Source organism: Microplitis mediator, chromosome 5 (assembly GCF_029852145.1).
Source record: "Microplitis mediator isolate UGA2020A chromosome 5, iyMicMedi2.1, whole genome shotgun sequence".
NCBI lineage: Eukaryota > Metazoa > Arthropoda > Insecta > Hymenoptera > Braconidae > Microplitis > Microplitis mediator.
Genome location: NC_079973.1, coordinates 24,020,216 through 24,038,720, shown reverse-complemented (window position 1 = coordinate 24,038,720; position 18,505 = coordinate 24,020,216). Strand labels below are relative to the sequence as shown.

Here is an 18,505-nt window from a genome sequence, read left to right as displayed (position 1 = left end):
AATGAAAAACAAAAATACTGCAGTCAAGAAGTGTATTCTAACTTATACACTGAAAAAAAGATTTATTTGAGCCAAAGATATCGTATATTTGGATACGGCCAAATAAATATTTAATTGTGAGAAAGATATAATATATTTGAGTAGTTTAATTGCGTGAAACAAGTGATTTATTTGTGGTAAAGAAATGATCCAATTGCTACAAATAAATAAGGGCTTCAAATATATATAGTATTGCCAAATTTTAGGTTATTTGTCACAAATTTAATATCTTTACCACAAATATATCAATTACTTACCACAAATAAATTATAATATCCGTCAAATTATAAAATTAATTGAATCAACTGCCATATTTTGTTGTACCAAATATATTTATTTGTCATTAAGAAATATTCAAAACAAAAGCCACAAATAAATTGATTTATTTGGGACAAATAAATTGATTTATTTGGGACAAATGTTTCTATTTTTCAGTGTAATTAACAACCCTCCGTCTCTCGGGTGTTGAACGCTACGCCGCCGAGTCAAAGTAAGTGCGGTGTTGCCAATTCTGCCCACTGTTAAATGTAAATGAAAAAAATAACTGCTATTAACAAAAAATTCAAATTTACAGCAGATTTTTTTTTGTCGCGATGTAAGGGAATCCCCAGCTTTTTTTGTTTTAATGATAATTTTAGAAAAATTAATTATTATTTTCCTTAATCGATTTAGCAATGCGTATATTATGTCTTAGTAATTGATATAAAAAGTTTCTATAATTTCAGTTGCTTTATTTATTTTTCTATACAGAAAGAAAATATTGTAATTGGAACGGTTTAATGTTGAGAAAGGAGCGATCTATAGATCCGTCCCACATAGCAAAATGACGTCTTAATGAGTTCTGAATGAGTTCCTATTTATGATTTGGACGTCTCATCAACATCTTAAAGAAGTCTTTAAGAAGTTCTCAAGATGTATAGAATAAGCCACCTAGCGAACTCAGTAAGACGTCTTTAAAAAAAGTTCTCAAAGAGTTCTGACTTCGCAAATAAGACTTCAGTATGAATTTACTATAACGTCTTAAGAAGCTCCTAATTTTGATTTCATAAAGAAGTTAAAAAAAGAATACGTTTAGACGTCACAACGTCTTATTTATGGAGTCTATAAAAACTCTTAATTAAGAGTTCTTAAAAATGACACCTTTAATAAGTCATTATAAGACCTCTTGAGGACGCCTTCAAAAAGACGTCGTAAAGCAGTAACTCCGACTTGAATGCTGTCTGGGGTATTGCTGTCAGCGTTGGCGATTTTATTTTATTCTATACTAAAAACAGAAATTGCCAGTCGGCCTAACACTTATGTCAACAATAATGTAATGCAAGTCGGATTAATTTTATATAATTCATTTAATTTTTGAATTTAAATGTATTGATCAGTTGCGTTAATGTGTCCAAATAACCGAGAGGTTTGCGCATGACTGCTGCGTATAGTCCTGTATTTGGTGTTTGATGAAAGTTATCACTGTTTCTCTTTTGCTCTTCGCATGCTTTCACTTTCTAACCATGACCTAGGCGTAGAACGTTCCATTTCCTCAGTTCGACCTAGTTCTATATCGTTTCATTCAGCTTTTGTTATACCATTTCGCGAACACATGGCGCTTTTCATATATATATTTTACGTTGGAACAGTACCCAACCGTTTTCTCTCACTCAGATTTTTCTCGGAGACAAATAAAAATTCTTGAAATTAAAAATTTTTAGCCCTCTTTTAAGGTTCTGGAAAACACTCAAGATTTTCTATTTTAGGTTTTCAATGTTTATCCGTGAATTAAAAGGAATTAAAAATCGGTTACCGTTACACTTTATATTGTTGTGTAAGTTGTGCAAATTTGTATGCTATCTATATCAAGGGTTCAGAAAAGACTTCACATACATTTCATCTCCTTTTTATTATAGAAGAATGTAACTTTCAACTATATAATCTATTAAAAACAAGGCGCTTAACTTAAATCGAATGTTTTTTTCATAATAAAATACATAAATTAAAATTAAGTGAAAACTAACTTTTGTAAGCTTTTCGTTTAGAGCAACCCTTGAACGAATTAATCGATTTGAATGGTTCTGCGACAATCAAAAGGGTTTAGTTTGTTGAGAAAAAAGTTACATCTCAAGTTATAGGGTTTAGTTAATCGGTTTTTCTTAAGTTTTTTTTTTACACTTTTCGATTCCCTGTAAATTGCAGAAAAAATAATTACAGTTCAATTTATTTTTGTATTATTGTAAAGTTTTCAATTAATTGAAAATAAATTACAATAATTTACTTTCTTAATTAATATCTCGTTTTTTTTTTTAACTAATTGTTATTATCATTTGGCGAGCAATGTTTCAGTGTAATATTCTCATGCCGGCTGTCCGATCCAGCAACATCCCTATTTATCTACTCGTGCGCCAGTAGGGGAGCCTGAGGCACGAAGGCCCCCCTCAAAAATTAGGTAAAAAATTTTTTTTTTATTTTCCGTCAAGTAATGACCTCTATAATGTTTTTTTTTAGTGGTTCATTTTACCCCACATCACATATTGGCCTGAAATATAATAAAAATATTATGGAGGTCATAACTTGACGGAAAATAAAAAAAGTTTTTTTTTATAATTTTTTGGCGAGGGGGCCTTCGTGCCCCAGAAAAAAAAAATTTTTTTTTCGATTTTTTGCAAAATTTTGACTGATTCTTCCGAAATAGATGGAAAATAAACGAATTTGATGGTTAACAGCTACAAAAAAAAAAACAGCTTAAGGGGGCCTTCGTGCCCCAGGCTCCCCTATCTATACTCTCTAAACCTGAAATAGTTAATTATCACTAATTCACAGTGTATATTCACTAGACTGTGCCAAATGAAATCGATATGTTTTTTTTTCGGTCCCATACGAAAATTAGGTTGTCTCACTAAAAAAAAAAATCCTGAAAAAATTTCAGCTCGATATGTCTATTTTTCAGTTAGCGCTCGCGTAAATAAGAATTTTCTAATAAAATTGTTTTTTATCCCAACTTAATATTTTACAACTCATTAAATATAACTGATTAAAAAATGGCCAAGGTGCCATTTTGTAGGGAATTCAATTCTCTACAAAAGGAACTTTTGATCGAATGAAAAACATCAGTCAATTTTTTTCTGCAGCCATTTGAACCTAATTTTTTCTCAAAATTTACATTTATATTTACTATTAAACGCTTAGAAAACTATGTTGCTGTGTATGAAACTTATTGAATTCAATTTCTCTAGGAACCTTTATGATCCCAAAGAATAGTTTTCATACTTAAAGAAATAAAACTAACATTAAACTATTGATATTCACGATATTTCTAACAAGACTTTTTCTTCGTTTTGACATTTTTCGCATTTAATCTTTCTCGTATTTTTTTTTTGCATTAGAATATCGTTCGTAATTGTGATTTTGAGATTCTCATACTGCTGATCAAAAATTATTACTTTATTGATAAAAATATACGATTTTAAGAAGTAATGTTTTAAATCTACTGTGTAAAAAGTAAAATTTTCACTATTTATACATAAAATTCACTTTTTCCAGTGAATTAGTTGATCACTGGGAAAAACAGTGAAAATTTAACTATTTCAAGTTTAGAGAGTAGACTAACTGTATACATGTCGAACTTAGTTTAACCCTTTCCCGATAATCCGTCTCGAGGATTATCGGTGTGAGCTATTTGGGGATAAAACCAATCACATTTCTTAGTAAGGCTGTGTGAGTAACGGATCAATTGTAGTAGTGTATGCGTGCACCCCCTTCTACTATTTTTCCTGTCCCTTCTCTACTAAACAGGCTAGCGCTCTCTCATTTTAAGACGAAGACGTATGATTCAAGTTAAGAGTAGGGACTCAAGTTCAACCAGGAAAGGGTTAATCGTACAACTTGTAAAACTATTGTATATTCATTATAGGTATTTATAATTCAATCTGGTATAAATTAATGGAACCCATTTGTAAAAATATATACGTTCTTTAAATGTAAAGTTCATATTCGGTGTGCGCTATCAACCCATGTTCTGTTTTTTCATTTGGATTATTTTTAACGAAATTTAAAATTAAATCCAAACATAAAAAAATGAATAAAAATAAAAATTGTAAATATTTATAAATAATTTATGACGGCAAATTAGATTCATGTAAGAACATAAATAATAAGTAAAATATATAATTTATAATGATTTTTTGCATACAATTATCAATCCAAATATCAATATCATCAAAGCATCATAATAATATGGAGACAGGCGATGGAAGCTAGGTTGCATGAATAGGGATATCTCCTCTGTTCCACGTTAATTTAATTGTGCTACCAAATATTAATTTACATGAAGTGGATCAGAATTTGCATACGTTAAGGATGAGATGGACCATAACTATATTCCTCCTTCATGGGAAGTCCTCGAAGTTGATTGATTTATTAATTTACTGTCTCTGAAGTCTCTCAATAGAATTAAAGAGAGAGATGTTGAGCCCCGAGAACGGTGGAAATGTTTTAAACAACTCTTAAATACAGCCGACTTTTATAAGGGTATATTTCATTACAATTCATGGACGTGTACTATTGCCATCAAGTGTTAGCATATATAGGCAGCATATAAAGATAATTTGGAAGCTGGCATATGTTAACTTATGGATGTCATGATATAGAGTTAAAAATGATTATAAGAAATGAACATGCTTAATTATAATCTTAGCATGTTACCAGCATGATAAATAGGGCTCAATGCCGGCTTAAGATGACAACCAAAGGAGGATTAATTATTACTATTATTATTATTATAAATATTGAAGTTTACTGTAGATATATACCTTGAAACTATAATCATAGCATATAGTGATATAGCATAGACTAGGGAAGTTCCTTGTGATAACAATGGAATTGTCATCTTCGATCTTGTATCTACGACAAGTACTACAAAGTCACAAAACCACAAATACACAATGTAATATATATATGTCCGACCCTTAGCCAATTAAAACTAATTGCATACATCGCGTCACTAATTCCAAAGGGGCGTATAATTTTTTTTTTAATTAATAGTTAATCAGTAAATAGAATTTACTTCTTTTAACGTAGTCGGCATTGTTGTATCGAAAAAAGAAGTCAGATGATCGGAAATTACTGCGTGTAGTCTTTTTAAATAACCAAAGTAGGTATTAGCTTCAAATGATGATAACTCGAAATTTAATGCTCTATTCCATTTAAAATTCTCACAATTTTTAATCAAAATATCTAGTTTTAAAAAAATGATAATGATAGGAAATAATAATTTGAATTCAATAATAGACGGCCTATTTAATTTAGGTATGTAAAAAGGACACTTTAATATATTTCACTTGCTAGTAGATAGAACCAAATATTTATTTAACAATTGAATTATTAAACCCGACAGCTGGTCGTATAATATGGACAGTTAATAATAATAATATAATAAGGGGTAAGGGTAAGGGTGAGAGTAGCTAGATGACGTCACGTTGGGCCCTCTCGGAGGGCCTCGTCGGAATGCCTCTTCTTCATCCGCTTCAATGTCCTTCTCGCCCTTCTCTAGTGGGGGTGAGCCTTGTTACAGGCTGGGGGTAGCTCCTAACGTCAGAGTCTACGGGCCTCAAGATGCATACCGAGCAAAAGGCTCGGTATTCAGGAAGGAGTAGCTTATAGGTATTTTATTTATGTTGAAGAAATTAGATTAGATTAGATAGTTTATTCATTGATCATATACATAGTTGACCAAAATACATTAGGTACATAGTAACATTTAATTATTAACAAAGAAAATGGTGTAAGCAATAGATTGATTCAAAGAAATCGGCTATTTTTTTTTTTTTAACTTCTGTAAATTTTTTTTGTCCGACGATATCTACACGGAAAAACCAATATAGCAGTGGCAACTCTCTGGGATATGATCATATATAATTATATATGGAGCTACATATGACTTTCTCCGTTTAAATATTGCATCATATATGATCATATACAATCATATATAATTCTATATGATCATATATAGTTATATATAATTATGTATGATTATATATAAAAATTTTTTCTCGGGCGGCTATATATTTTTTCATTCGAGGAGTATAAATTTAAGAAAAATAAATAATATCAACTATTAGTTTTTGTTTAAATAAACCAGCAAATGTCAAATGGACTTATAGGCTAAAAGGTATTTCCTGTTTTTTTAGTTACGAGAAATGGATTACCATTACAACTCGCGTAGAAGGCGGCTGTATTTAGATAATTAGATTTTTTTGCAGCTGTAGAAAAAGAAAAAACTATTGCGAATGTGTAGAACGGCTGTGGAAATTTCGTTCTAACGAATGATTTGTATTAAATAAAAAGTAAAAAATTGTTTTATTCAGCAATACTATAAAATAATTATATTTGAAAGAGCGGAACTAAGTTTATTCAAATAATAGATTTACAAGGAGTTGTATGCATGTACCTAAGCGGGACAAAAAAAAATTTTTTTTGAATTTAATTTAACAATTAATTATATGATAACAAATTGTCGCTTTAAATTTAACAAAGGCAACAATTTTTTTTGTTCCGGTTAAAGTATAGCATCGGGTGGGACAGTGTATCTCAGATGCTCCTAGTTAGGGTCAAGATATGTCTGTACTATATATAGGGAAAGTTCCTCGAGTTAGTGGCATCCGAATTAACGGAATTCTACTGTACTGACGAGTGATATTACTATCTCCTTCTATATTCAATTTATCATTTGAAAACGTCTTTATCATCAACAATTTACCATTACAACGGTTAGTATCTTAAGCGACACGAAAAACCCCTGATAGTCACCTTAACCGTAAGTTAACTTCAAGCTACTGCCGTATTCTAAAGCCAATTTAAAAGAAAGTGTTGGAGAGCAAGCAATTACCTTTAAATTGACAGTAAATTGTTTGTAACTTGAATTCATTTTGACTACAAGTGTTGCTGTCAGACACTGACGTTAAGTTGATCGAAAATTTCACTTTAAATTGACGACAAGTTTTTCTATCAAATTACATTCAGATGACGGCATTTGATTTGCATCAACATGCATGCAAGTATTATCCAGCTGAGGCTTGCCATCAGAAACTTGTCGTTAAGTTAGCCGTAAATGTTTCACTGCATAACTTGCTGAGCAATTATATTTAGAGTGTAGCTCTCAGAGAAATTGTTGACTTCTATGAATGATTTCGAGTTTATACCAAACGCGCTGAATCTCAGGCAATGCAGGATCCTAAAAACCACCAAATTCAACAAAAACTATGTGATAAATGGACCTAAGAATAGGATATACAATCTAGTCAAGTCTTAGCATAGTGATGTCAACTTCTTCCAGGGGTCATACCAGAATTTTCGCTCTTGCATTAGAAAACGATTATTAAATTACTAGCTGCTCACACACTGTAACTTTCAAGCAACCAATCTTCTCGATTTTCTTTCACACATGCAGCTAAATTCGATATTATATAACAATCTAGCCCTATTATTTCATATATTGTATATTATATTATAATTAACTAATGTTATAAGATGATGTATAGTGCCGATTGCCGTAATAAAGAAATAAATAAATAATCTGGCCGCACTTTGTTGGCAACTTTCTGAGAAAATTGAAGGCAACTTTTCGTCAACTGACAATTTGTTATCATGTAACCAAGTGCTACTCAGGATACTAAATATTAAAATAGTATATTAATTTGGAAATCAACTAGATTATTCCTTAAAGAAAAATGCCGTTTGACGATGAATATTTTTAGTCGCATAATTGATGAACAGAAACCACTTAATCTCAGCAGCGAAAATCAACAGGTAGTATGTAAGCTCTTATCTGCTATCTATATCTCTACAACGGTTCAAAGATTGTTTTAGATAGAGTAATATTAGTTAATTGTGAGACATAATATGGTTGAAAAAAAAAATGTGAGACATAAAATATAATTGTATAAAGATTATTGACGACTTATTTTATCTTAAACATAAATTAGAATTAATAAATAATATTATTGATAAATTTAATTATTTAACATATTTTTCCATGAATTTTTTATGGAATTCACTGCGCAGCGAATCGTTGATGAAGACATCGTGTTTCTTTTTTGGCTCGGAACGTGCACAATTCTTAAAAACAACATCGTCGTCCCAACGCCTACGAACTTTCATGTCTGTCCTTGTGACTTGAGCTGAGTAATTCAAAAGAGGATTTCCCGATAAAATATTCTCCATCCGTATTCTCTCTTCTTCTTGGCGTTTTTCCATTTCCTGTTGATTAAAGAAAATATAATAATCTTTCAATAAGTTTGTTTATTAATTTAAAGTTTCCAATAAATTAAAATAACTTACTTTCTTTGCTTGATCAGCGGCACGTTCTTTTTTAATTCGTTGTAACTCTGCGAGCAGTGTCGCAGTGTCATCTTCATCACTGTCTGAGTCAGATTCATCCTCATCTAATGGATCGTCAGCATCCAGACTAGCTGCCGGTGCTTGGTCAACTTTTTGTCGTTTCGAAGATGGTGCAGCTTCGCGTGCTGGTTCAATCATACGACGATTACTCGCTGATGATTTATCTTTTTCGCGTTCACGTTCTTCCAATTCACGACGAAAATCTCGATTACGTAATTCGTCAACTGTTCCTTGTCCATGTTCTCTGTACAATTAAATAAATTCGATGTCAATGGTAATTATCATACAAGAATAGTATAAAAGGTAGAGTTATTAAACTCTACTTTATTAAATAATCTCTACTCTATTAAATTATTATTTTCATTATTATTATTATTATTATTATTTTATTAATAATAACAATTTTAATGATAAATGTAATTATTATAGTATAAAAACTAATTAAATTACATTATATCATGAAAGACCTTTTTCTCCACCGTCCATCTTACGGTTTTAAATAAATTTAATTATTATTATTATTATTATTTTCATTATTATTATTATTATTATTATTTTATTAATAATAACAATTTTAATGATAAATGTAATTATTATAGTATAAAAACTAATTAAATTACATTATATCATGAAAGACCTTTTTCTCCACCGTCCATCTTACGGTTTTAAATAAATTTAATTATTATTATTATTATTATTTTCATTATTATTATTATTATTATTATTTTATTAATAATAACAATTTTAATGATAAATGTAATTATTATAGTATAAAAACTAATTAAATTACATTATATCATGAAAGACCTTTTTCTCCACCGTCCATCTTACGGTTTTAAATAAATTTAATTATTATTATTATTATTATTTTCATTATTATTATTATTATTATTATTTTATTAATAATAACAATTTTAATGATAAATGTAATTATTATAGTATAAAAACTAATTAAATTACATTATATCATGAAAGACCTTTTTCTCCACCGTCCATCTTACGGTTTTAAATAAATTTAATTATTATTATTATTATTATTTTCATTATTATTATTATTATTATTATTTTATTAATAATAACAATTTTAATGATAAATGTAATTATTATAGTATAAAAACTAATTAAATTACATTATATCATGAAAGACCTTTTTCTCCACCGTCCATCTTACGGTTTTAAATAAATTTAATTATTATTATTATTATTATTATTATTATTAAACATGTTTATATGATTGTGTTGATAAATTTTATCAACAAATAATTAATAGTAATAATAATTGGGATCTATACCTAGCAATTTTTTTATTGTAATTAAATTTTTAATAATTTCAACTTTGGAAATTAAAGCTGATAAACTTTAAATTATTTTGTTATTTTCTATAAATACAAAAAAAAAATTTCTTATACTTCTTTATGTGAGTTTTTTTTCTGTACAAGTTTTGTTTGAAAGTTTTTATTTTTTCTTCTTATCAACCCCTGGAGTGATGACTTTTGTGGGTGAGACCATATACCTTCAACCAAATTTCGAGAATGTCTCCTATTTCGGAGCTTCGATTGGACTAAATGATACAATGAGTTAAAATCAAATAAATATGGTCCGTAAGGGTTGTGTAGGATTTTTTTTATTTGTTACATTGGGCCATAAAGGGTTAATGTTCAATAGTTAATTAATTAGATCACTAATATTATGACTTAATATTATATTATTATTAAAAATAAGTAATAAATATAAATACCTGTATTTTAATTTAGTGTGTGAAGGTAAATCACGACTACTGTATTGCTTTGAAATAGCACTTAAATCTTTTTCACCACGTCCTTGTCCACCTCGTGCTCCATCAAACGTTGGTCTTGCAGCCGTGGACATTATTATTATTTATTAAATGTTTATTATTACAAACAATAACTTCCCTCACAATTATTTTAAATTTTACTAACAAAATCAAACTTTGCCAACTATCAACATCAACCCAACAAACAACTGAAATAACATGAAGATGGAGATCATGGAGATTTGAGTCTATGCTGCCCTCAAGTTTTCAAAATTCAAACTAATTTACCGCCATTTTTTAAATTTTTGTTTGTTAAAAAAAAAATCATAGATAATTAAAAAATTTGAATAAAAAAAAAATGCATATACCGATTGTTAAATTCTATGAACGTGAATTTATTTATTTTGATTCGATATAAATTTTGTTAATTTATTAAAATTATAATAATTGTCGGATGTCTGCTACATTTACACTCATCAAACTACGAGTGTGAATGTAGCAGACATCAGACACATTTGAAATTATAAATAAATAGAGTAAATAATTTTAAAAAAATATTTATAATAAATGCACGGGTTGATTTTTAAATTTTTTAAATGCGCATTTTTTTAAAATTTAATTTTATTAATTATTTGCACTATTTATTAATAATTTTAAATTCGTCCGATGTCTGCTACGTTCACACTCATATCAAACTATAGGTTTAAAAGACTATAGTAAGTTTAAATTTAGTTTGCGATTTATCCTCATCCAGCAAGTGAAGCAGTGAAGCAGTAGTGTCGTTACCGTTCGTGGGTTCACATGGGTTCATGTCGTTCTACTGTGTGCCCTGTGTGCTAATTTAATTCACCATCATTATTACATATAATTATTAATATACAGTAGTTATTAAATTAAAAAATTTTATAAAATAGAATCTACCCAAAGTGTCATCGTCTCAATATTAATTAAACTATTAGCCATCGGTGATAGTGAATATAAATAGAGTTGGGAGCATGATTAAATCTGATGCAAACATGTCGGATACTCGTCGACGTCGTCATAAATCTGAACAATCCCATGCATCCGATGATTTATCAGATTCATTTGATGAACTTGTGGAAACAAAAGAAACTCTGGTAAAAAAATGTTTATTATTGTTGCAATAATTAAGCTTTTATTTATATTTTTTTTACTATTATCGCTAAAGTATTTAGAAAAATTAATGCTTGAGTTTTTTTTTCTAGGTCGTTTATTAATTATTTTATTTATTTTATTGCCGGTCATATGTATGTAAATCCATATGCATGTATGTAAATATATTTTTGTGGATATACATGTAATTATGTCGAAAGTTTAGTACACTTATTTTAAAAAATATTTTAATTTGAAAGTCTACTTGGCTTTCTCTGCTTATCAGTTATAAGTTAATAGGTTACAAAAAACTCTAGTTATTTATTTTTTTGAACTACTTGCTTTTTTATTCCATTTTCTAATACCGTTAGACTGTTAAGTTTTTTTTTTAAATTTTATTCATTTATTTGCATGAAACCAGATTATTTTTTATCACGTAAATATGTAAAAGTTTAACTTAACTTAATTTGCTCGAAAAAAATTCCTTGTGATCTTAGAAATTTTTTTTTTGCTATTAACCTAAAATAAAATTATTGCAAAACCTCAAAAATTCAAAGAATAGAAAGAAAATGGGTCCCTACCTGCATATTTACCAAAAATTTTCAATGATCCTAAAGTTATCAGACAATTAATAATTTTTGAATTTTTTTTTCTACTAATTAATTAGAAAGAAAAAAAAATCCAAAAACATGTGCATGTAGGAAATTAAAATATCTATAAGTGCAATTTTTTCAAATATTTTTTTTAAATGATTTACTGTTTTTAGAAAAATCCAAAACTTATTAGACGTCGGCTAACTTTAGTATCATAAATTTTCATACAATTTTTAAATAAATAAATTACAGTCGGGCCTCGTTATAAGACTATCATTCTGTCTTTTTTATAAACCAGGTATCCCGATAGTTTGAGAGAGAAACTAATAGTCTTATAACGAGGGCCTACTGTAATTCATTTAAATATTTTATATTATAAATTAATAATAATTATAACTAGACTAGTACGCTATGGAATTTTTAGGGCCTATAAAAAAAAAAGATTCGAAATAATAATAAAAAAAATGTATTTTATAAAAATCACGTGTTTTGATGACTCAAGAAAAAAATTATGTGGCAGAATTTACCCAAGAAATTTAGCTAATAATTATAATTATAAATTTATAGAGCAGTGAGCCAACAGAAATTCATCGTGATTCGGAGTATGATACTGCCGGAAGTGAGGGCGAGTCTGATGGAGGATCGCAAGATGGTGTCCAGCGTGAAAGCGGAGACGGCCAGGAGGAGGATAAGCCACCGAAAAAGTTGGATGACGATGAGGACAGACGTAATCCGCAGTATATACCAAAACGCGGTACTTTCTATGAGCATGACGATCGTACGGCTGAAGAAACTGCTGAGGATGCTGTGGAGCAGCCTGCTGAGAGAGAGTCTAAGGACAAGAAGGTTTGGAAGGATAAAGAAGACAGGTGGGATCATGATAGATATAATGATGATGAGCAGGCTCCGAAGAGTCATGAAGAACTGATAGCTGTGTATGGGTATGACATCAGGAATGAAGAAGGTCCACCTAGAGCGCGCAGACGCCGCAGATATGGGTGAGCTGAGACACTATAAAATTTTTTTTTTAAATTTATCAATTATAATCTATTTAATATTTTATTCAAAAATAGTCGCGGGCCAAATAAATATACACGTAATTGGGAGGATGAAGATGCTTATGGTAAAACGCCGACAAATATTTCAACGAAACAAAATAGACGGTCGAACAAAACTGGTGAAGAATTTCCTGCTCTGGGTGGTTCTGCAAAGGTAAATAATTAAATCATCAATTAATTTGTTTATTTTAGGGGTGTGCGAATTTTGTTCGAATCGAATCGAGTCGAATAGTTAGATTCGATTCGATATTCGAGTCGAATACCGCATAGTTCGAAAGATTCGAATAGTTCGAAAGATTTGAATAGTTTCGAAACTTTACCGAATCTTTGGTAAATAGGGGAGCCTGGGACACGAAGGCCCCCCTCGAAAATTGAGTAAAAAATTTTTTTTTATTTTCCGTCAAGTTAATTTTTTCGTTACAATTTTTATTTTTAAGGGGTCCATTTTACCCCACGTATCACATATTGGCCTAAAATATAATAAAAACATTATAAAGGTCATAACTTGACGGAAAATAAAAAAAAATTTTTTACCTAATTTTTGAGGGGGGCCTTCGTGTCCCAGGCTCCCCTATTTACCGAAGATTCGGTAAAGTTTCGAAACTATTCAAATCTTTCGAACTATTCAAATCCTTTGAACTATTCGAATCTTTCGAACTATTCGATTCGATTCGCCTCGAATAATTCGAAGTTTCGAGTATTCGCACACCCCTAGTTTATTTAATTTATTGATACCTAAAATAGTTATAAATAATTATAATAATTTTTCAGGATAATAATCCAGATACAGCAGAAGAACCGGTAATATCATCAGCATGGTACAGTAACAAAAATAAATATCATAGTAATAAACAGCAAAATGCTTTTCCACCACTTCAATCTCAACAGGAAAATCATAGAATTGAAGTTCAAACTACTAATAATACTCAAACGTAATTAATTTAAATAATTAAAACTATTAGTGTCTAATTTTTTTTATTATTACTACAATGAATTTTTAATTTAGGAACGAAAATAAAGCTCCTAATGAGCCAACCAATCCAGCTTGGAAAAAGGATGCTACGTACACACATCAGAGTCTAATGGCAAATATAACCAATGTTGCTGATAATGAAAAAACGACAACGCCAACAACAACAGTTAATGTGAAACCAGTTTATGCAAACAGGAGACAGGTCCAAGAGAGCGTTAGTCTTGCAGCAAGTAGAGTACGAGGACGCGGTTTTAAACCAACAGCTAATAACAATCTCGTTGCGAATAGAACTGGTGATAGTAAGCCGAAAGGTCGTGGTAGTGGACTGATAACTGGTGGTGATAGAAGAAATAATACCAGTCAACGTGATGACGAGCAGCTTGTTAATGAGGTCAAACATATGAACATTAATGATGGTTCAATGTATCATCATGGACGACAGCAAAGTAAATTATTCAGTTATTAATAATTAATTGTTTATACTAGTTCTGCAGAGCAATTGCTAATTATTTTATTTACAATGTAGAAAATTTCTATGGACAAGTATCGAGTCAGCAACGATCGAATGCTGCTTTATCGCGTATGCAGCAAGCGTCCACGCATCAGCAACAGCAGCAGCCGCAATCACAGACTCATTCTCATTCTCATTCCCCGTCTGAGGTTGCGGGAAGTAGACCAAAACGTTACTCGAGTCTTCGTCAACGACCAGCTATTCCGGATGGCCCTGGACAACAAAATTATCAGACTCAACACGGACAGCACAACCAACACGGACCACATGGACAACATAATCAGCATGGACAGCATGGATTTTATCCACCTCAAGGTAACTAATTGCATTCAATATAATATAATTTTTTAATTAAAACCCCGATCTCGCTAGTTAATTATAATTGTTGATAATTAGTACATTTCAATATTTTTTTATTAACACAAGTATTATTATAAAAATTTACTTAGGTGGAAATTCACATGGTGTAATTGAATCTCAAGGTAAGGTAACATTTATACTCAGGTATATTAAATTATATGTTTTCGTGTGATCCTGCTTGTTTGTAATTGTAATGATCGCCCTTTATATATTTAACATGTGTGTAAAATTTAAATTATTTAATGTAACAATTATACTTTAATGAACATTAAATTATTTCAGGATTTCCACAGAATCATTTTGATCAAACTCCTCAAGTGCCGTCGCCCGCAAATACACTCACACCTCAATCCGTGATTCCATTGTCGACAGCCGGACAACCTGGTTCTTTTGCACCACCTCCATTCTTGGTGCCAACTCCACAGTTTATTGCGCCTCAAACGGCACCACCGAGTATTATTAATTACGTATCAGGTCCCAATGGCCCAGCATTTCCGCCTAATTTTCAAGGGTATCAAGGATATAATCCATCGGTTCAGGTATTAATGTTAATTTATTAATCTCACATATAAAATCGTATTTACAGATTACATAATTTGTTAATAATATTATATATTATAGCCGCCAGTACCACAGCCACCGCCAGAACTATATCAACCACAGGGTTGCACATACTACAGTCCAGCTCAGCAGCCGCAACAGGTGCAGCAAATAGCACCGCTTAGACGACCAAAAGCGGCCATTCCTATCTTACCTCCTCCAGACAATTCAATACAACGTCATCAAAATAGCCGTGGTAGAGGTCGTAATACTTGTCAAACACTTTCTAATAACGCACCTGGTGGTCAATTGTTACCAGGTGAGCAACAACAATTTCAACAAATCGATGCACAGCCATGTGTACCTACAGAATCACTTGTTATTAATTCCTCAAATGATGCATTTGACAATTCACCTGTCGAGCAAATAGAAAAAAATTCTGAAATTACAGTAACGCAAATGTCTTCTGAAGAAAAAAATATTGTTGATGATAATACTTCGGTAGACAGTGCTGCAATAAATGAAAATGTTTCAGTAGATAACAATAAATTAGTAGAAAATGTTATGGTAGAACCATCAAATGAAAAAGTCACAGAAAAAGTTGATGAAAATATAACAGAAAAAATAGATAAAAATTTAACAGAAAAAATTAATGAAAATATAACAGAAAAAATTGATGAAATAATTTCTACTGAAGAAATAAAACAATCTGCTATTGAAATAAATAATTTAAATAACGATATTAAAATTGATAATATAAATGAGGTAGACAATAGTGTTGTGTCAGTCACACAAAATGATTGTAAAAATAATATTGATAAAACAGCCGTTATTGTTGATAATAATTCTAATAATACATCAACTAAAAGTATTGAAGTAGAAGCTGTTGCTGTCAATGAAACCGAAATAAATACTAAAGTTGATAATGTAGTTCCGACTCCCGTGGTTGAAGAGACGGCTGCTTAATTTATGTGTATTTATAATATTATATTAATTCTTAATATGAAAATTTTTTCTAATTGTCTTTATGTAAAAATATTATTTTATATTTCATTTATAAAATGTATCACGAATTTATTTTCTATTTGTACAAATTACTAATTAGGCTTATACTTAGTTTCGATGTTGTAATTAATTAATTATTTAAAAATAGTATATTGTGTGACAAGGGATGAAACAAATCGATTTCCGACTACGGGTGACGTTGACGTCACCCGCAGTCTGAAATCGTTTTTCATCCTGAGTTACACACAATATTATTCATGATTACCCACATTGGAACTTGACATTCCAGTGTCAGCAGCCAGTCAGAAACAAGTTTATTTAAGACCAATGGTGTGATAAACTATTAGCGTTAGCGTTAATTGTGATTTGCAGTTTTCAGTCAGCGGGCAGAATTAGTATATTACACATCAAGGAAGGAAAGTAGGACGGGGATCCAATGTGTGCATACGACTTTTCACCAGACCTGCACCTGAAAGTTTAAATTTTCGCCTCTGTTTGTGGGAAGAATGGCGCATGTGCTAATTTTTATCATTTGTTTTCTCATAAGAAAAAAGAGCGACTTTCTTCCCCCCAAGCTGGGCAAGAATTTGGACTTTTGATGCAGAACTGGTAAAAAATTATACATACACGCTTTCGGCTCGGGTAGGTAATTATACTACTTTCCTCCCTAGGTATGTACCATTTTTCTCGCCTCTGGGCGGAAAGCGTCAACTTTCGTCCCGCTGTGCAAAACGAAGTTGCCGCTCTCCGCCTTCGTCGAGGAGAAAAATAGTATACACTCCGTGGGCAATAAATAAGAAAGCCTCAGATCAGTCAGATCACATGTTTGTTAACAATTACATGTGATCTGAGACATTTCTTACTTTACTGCTCTAGGTGTGTAATATACTATTTTCTTTCCAAGGGACGAGTCAAGTTTGCTGCGACTGGCTGTACACGGAAATAACAATATAGTAGTGGATGCAGTCTAGATAGCATACAGTACTGTCTGAAATTTTTTTTTTTTTTTACTGAAAGTACTCAGTACTATCCCAGAGAGTAGCCACTACTGTATTGTTTTTTCCGTGTAGAGACACTGAAACTGAATTTCGATGCTGGTGTTATGAAAATTTATTTTTGTAGAAGTTTTATTTTCTAATCGCGCTACATTTTATAAATAAGTTTACAATTTGAATAAAAATAATATTTAATTGTTATGTAATTAAATATACATAATTATAATGTCAAATAATTATTTAATTAACGTAGATTACATTATTATAAACGTCAATATTTTCATGTTTCTGCCTATAATAAATTTTAGTTTTGAAAATTAATGAAAATAAATGCTGGTGAATTGGATTAAAAATAATGCCATAAACAATTACTATAGATATATAATTAAAAAATCGATTGATTTACGATACATTACATTAGACGGTAAAGCTCAATGTATAGACTTCTGCACGCCGTTAAATATATTTAAAATTTCCGATTTATCTCAATGAAATATAGTCTAATTCATTCAATTTTAAGCTTTATACTCTATTGTAAATATGATATTTAGTGTTAGGAGATTTAAATATTAACTGAAACCATAAAATTATTATTGAAATAACATAAATTATATTCATTTATTTATACACAATTGATAAATTGCTGCTTTAACTAATAAAAGTATAAATATGTATTTTAATAGCCACTTGATCCGTAATCATGAATAAAATAATCAATAAATACTAATAATAATAACGAGTATATTTGTTATTATTTCCGTATTTAAAACAAATTTTTTGAAATTTCTATATTATTTCAAATATATATGTATGAGAAATAATGCTTTTTCAATACAAAGTATAATAATCGAGGCAAATGAATATAGAAGTTACAGAAAAAAAGAATAAAATATTCTATGTAAAAAAAAAGCTAGATATTATTATATGTAATTAAAATTAACTTCAGATTAAAAATTAAATTAAAGATACTTAATAATTAACATTTAATTATTGTTCGAAATAATCTTTACACAATAGTAATAATATTGTCATAAAAGTCATAAAAAAAAGATAAACATAAAAAATTATAAAACTGATATTGTTTGATTTTTTTTTTATAAAAATAAAATGGTTTAATTAGTGTTAATGATATGGTAAGTAATAATTATATTTGGTTCCGTAACAA

At 30.0% G+C, this 18,505-nt stretch overlaps 2 protein-coding genes across 3 annotated transcripts; one reads left to right on the top strand and one right to left on the bottom strand.

Moving 5' to 3' along the window:
- Positions 1-7,592: 7,592 nt before the first annotated feature.
- LOC130668437 (protein CWC15 homolog) lies at positions 7,593-10,415 on the bottom strand. Its single transcript, XM_057470735.1, has 3 exons — positions 10,157-10,415; positions 8,359-8,662; positions 7,593-8,277 (listed from the first exon to the last, which is right to left on the bottom strand). Exons 1-3 carry the CDS (start codon positions 10,285-10,287, stop codon positions 8,035-8,037), a joined length of 678 nt encoding a protein of 225 aa, XP_057326718.1. The 5' UTR covers positions 10,288-10,415; the 3' UTR covers positions 7,593-8,034.
- A 567-nt stretch (positions 10,416-10,982) lies between these two features.
- Positions 10,983-18,062, top strand: LOC130668014 (protein CASC3-like). Of its 2 annotated transcripts, XM_057469986.1 has the most exons (9): positions 10,983-11,310; positions 12,466-12,896; positions 12,972-13,110; positions 13,728-13,888; positions 13,963-14,375; positions 14,456-14,755; positions 14,890-14,922; positions 15,083-15,339; positions 15,422-18,062. In XM_057469986.1, exons 1-9 carry the CDS (start codon positions 11,188-11,190, stop codon positions 16,304-16,306), a joined length of 2,742 nt encoding a protein of 913 aa, XP_057325969.1. In that variant the 5' UTR covers positions 10,983-11,187; the 3' UTR covers positions 16,307-18,062. The 2 variants fall into 2 exon arrangements, with proteins under 2 accessions (XP_057325969.1, XP_057325970.1); XM_057469987.1 differs by lacking the exon at positions 14,890-14,922.
- Positions 18,063-18,505: the final 443 nt, after the last annotated feature.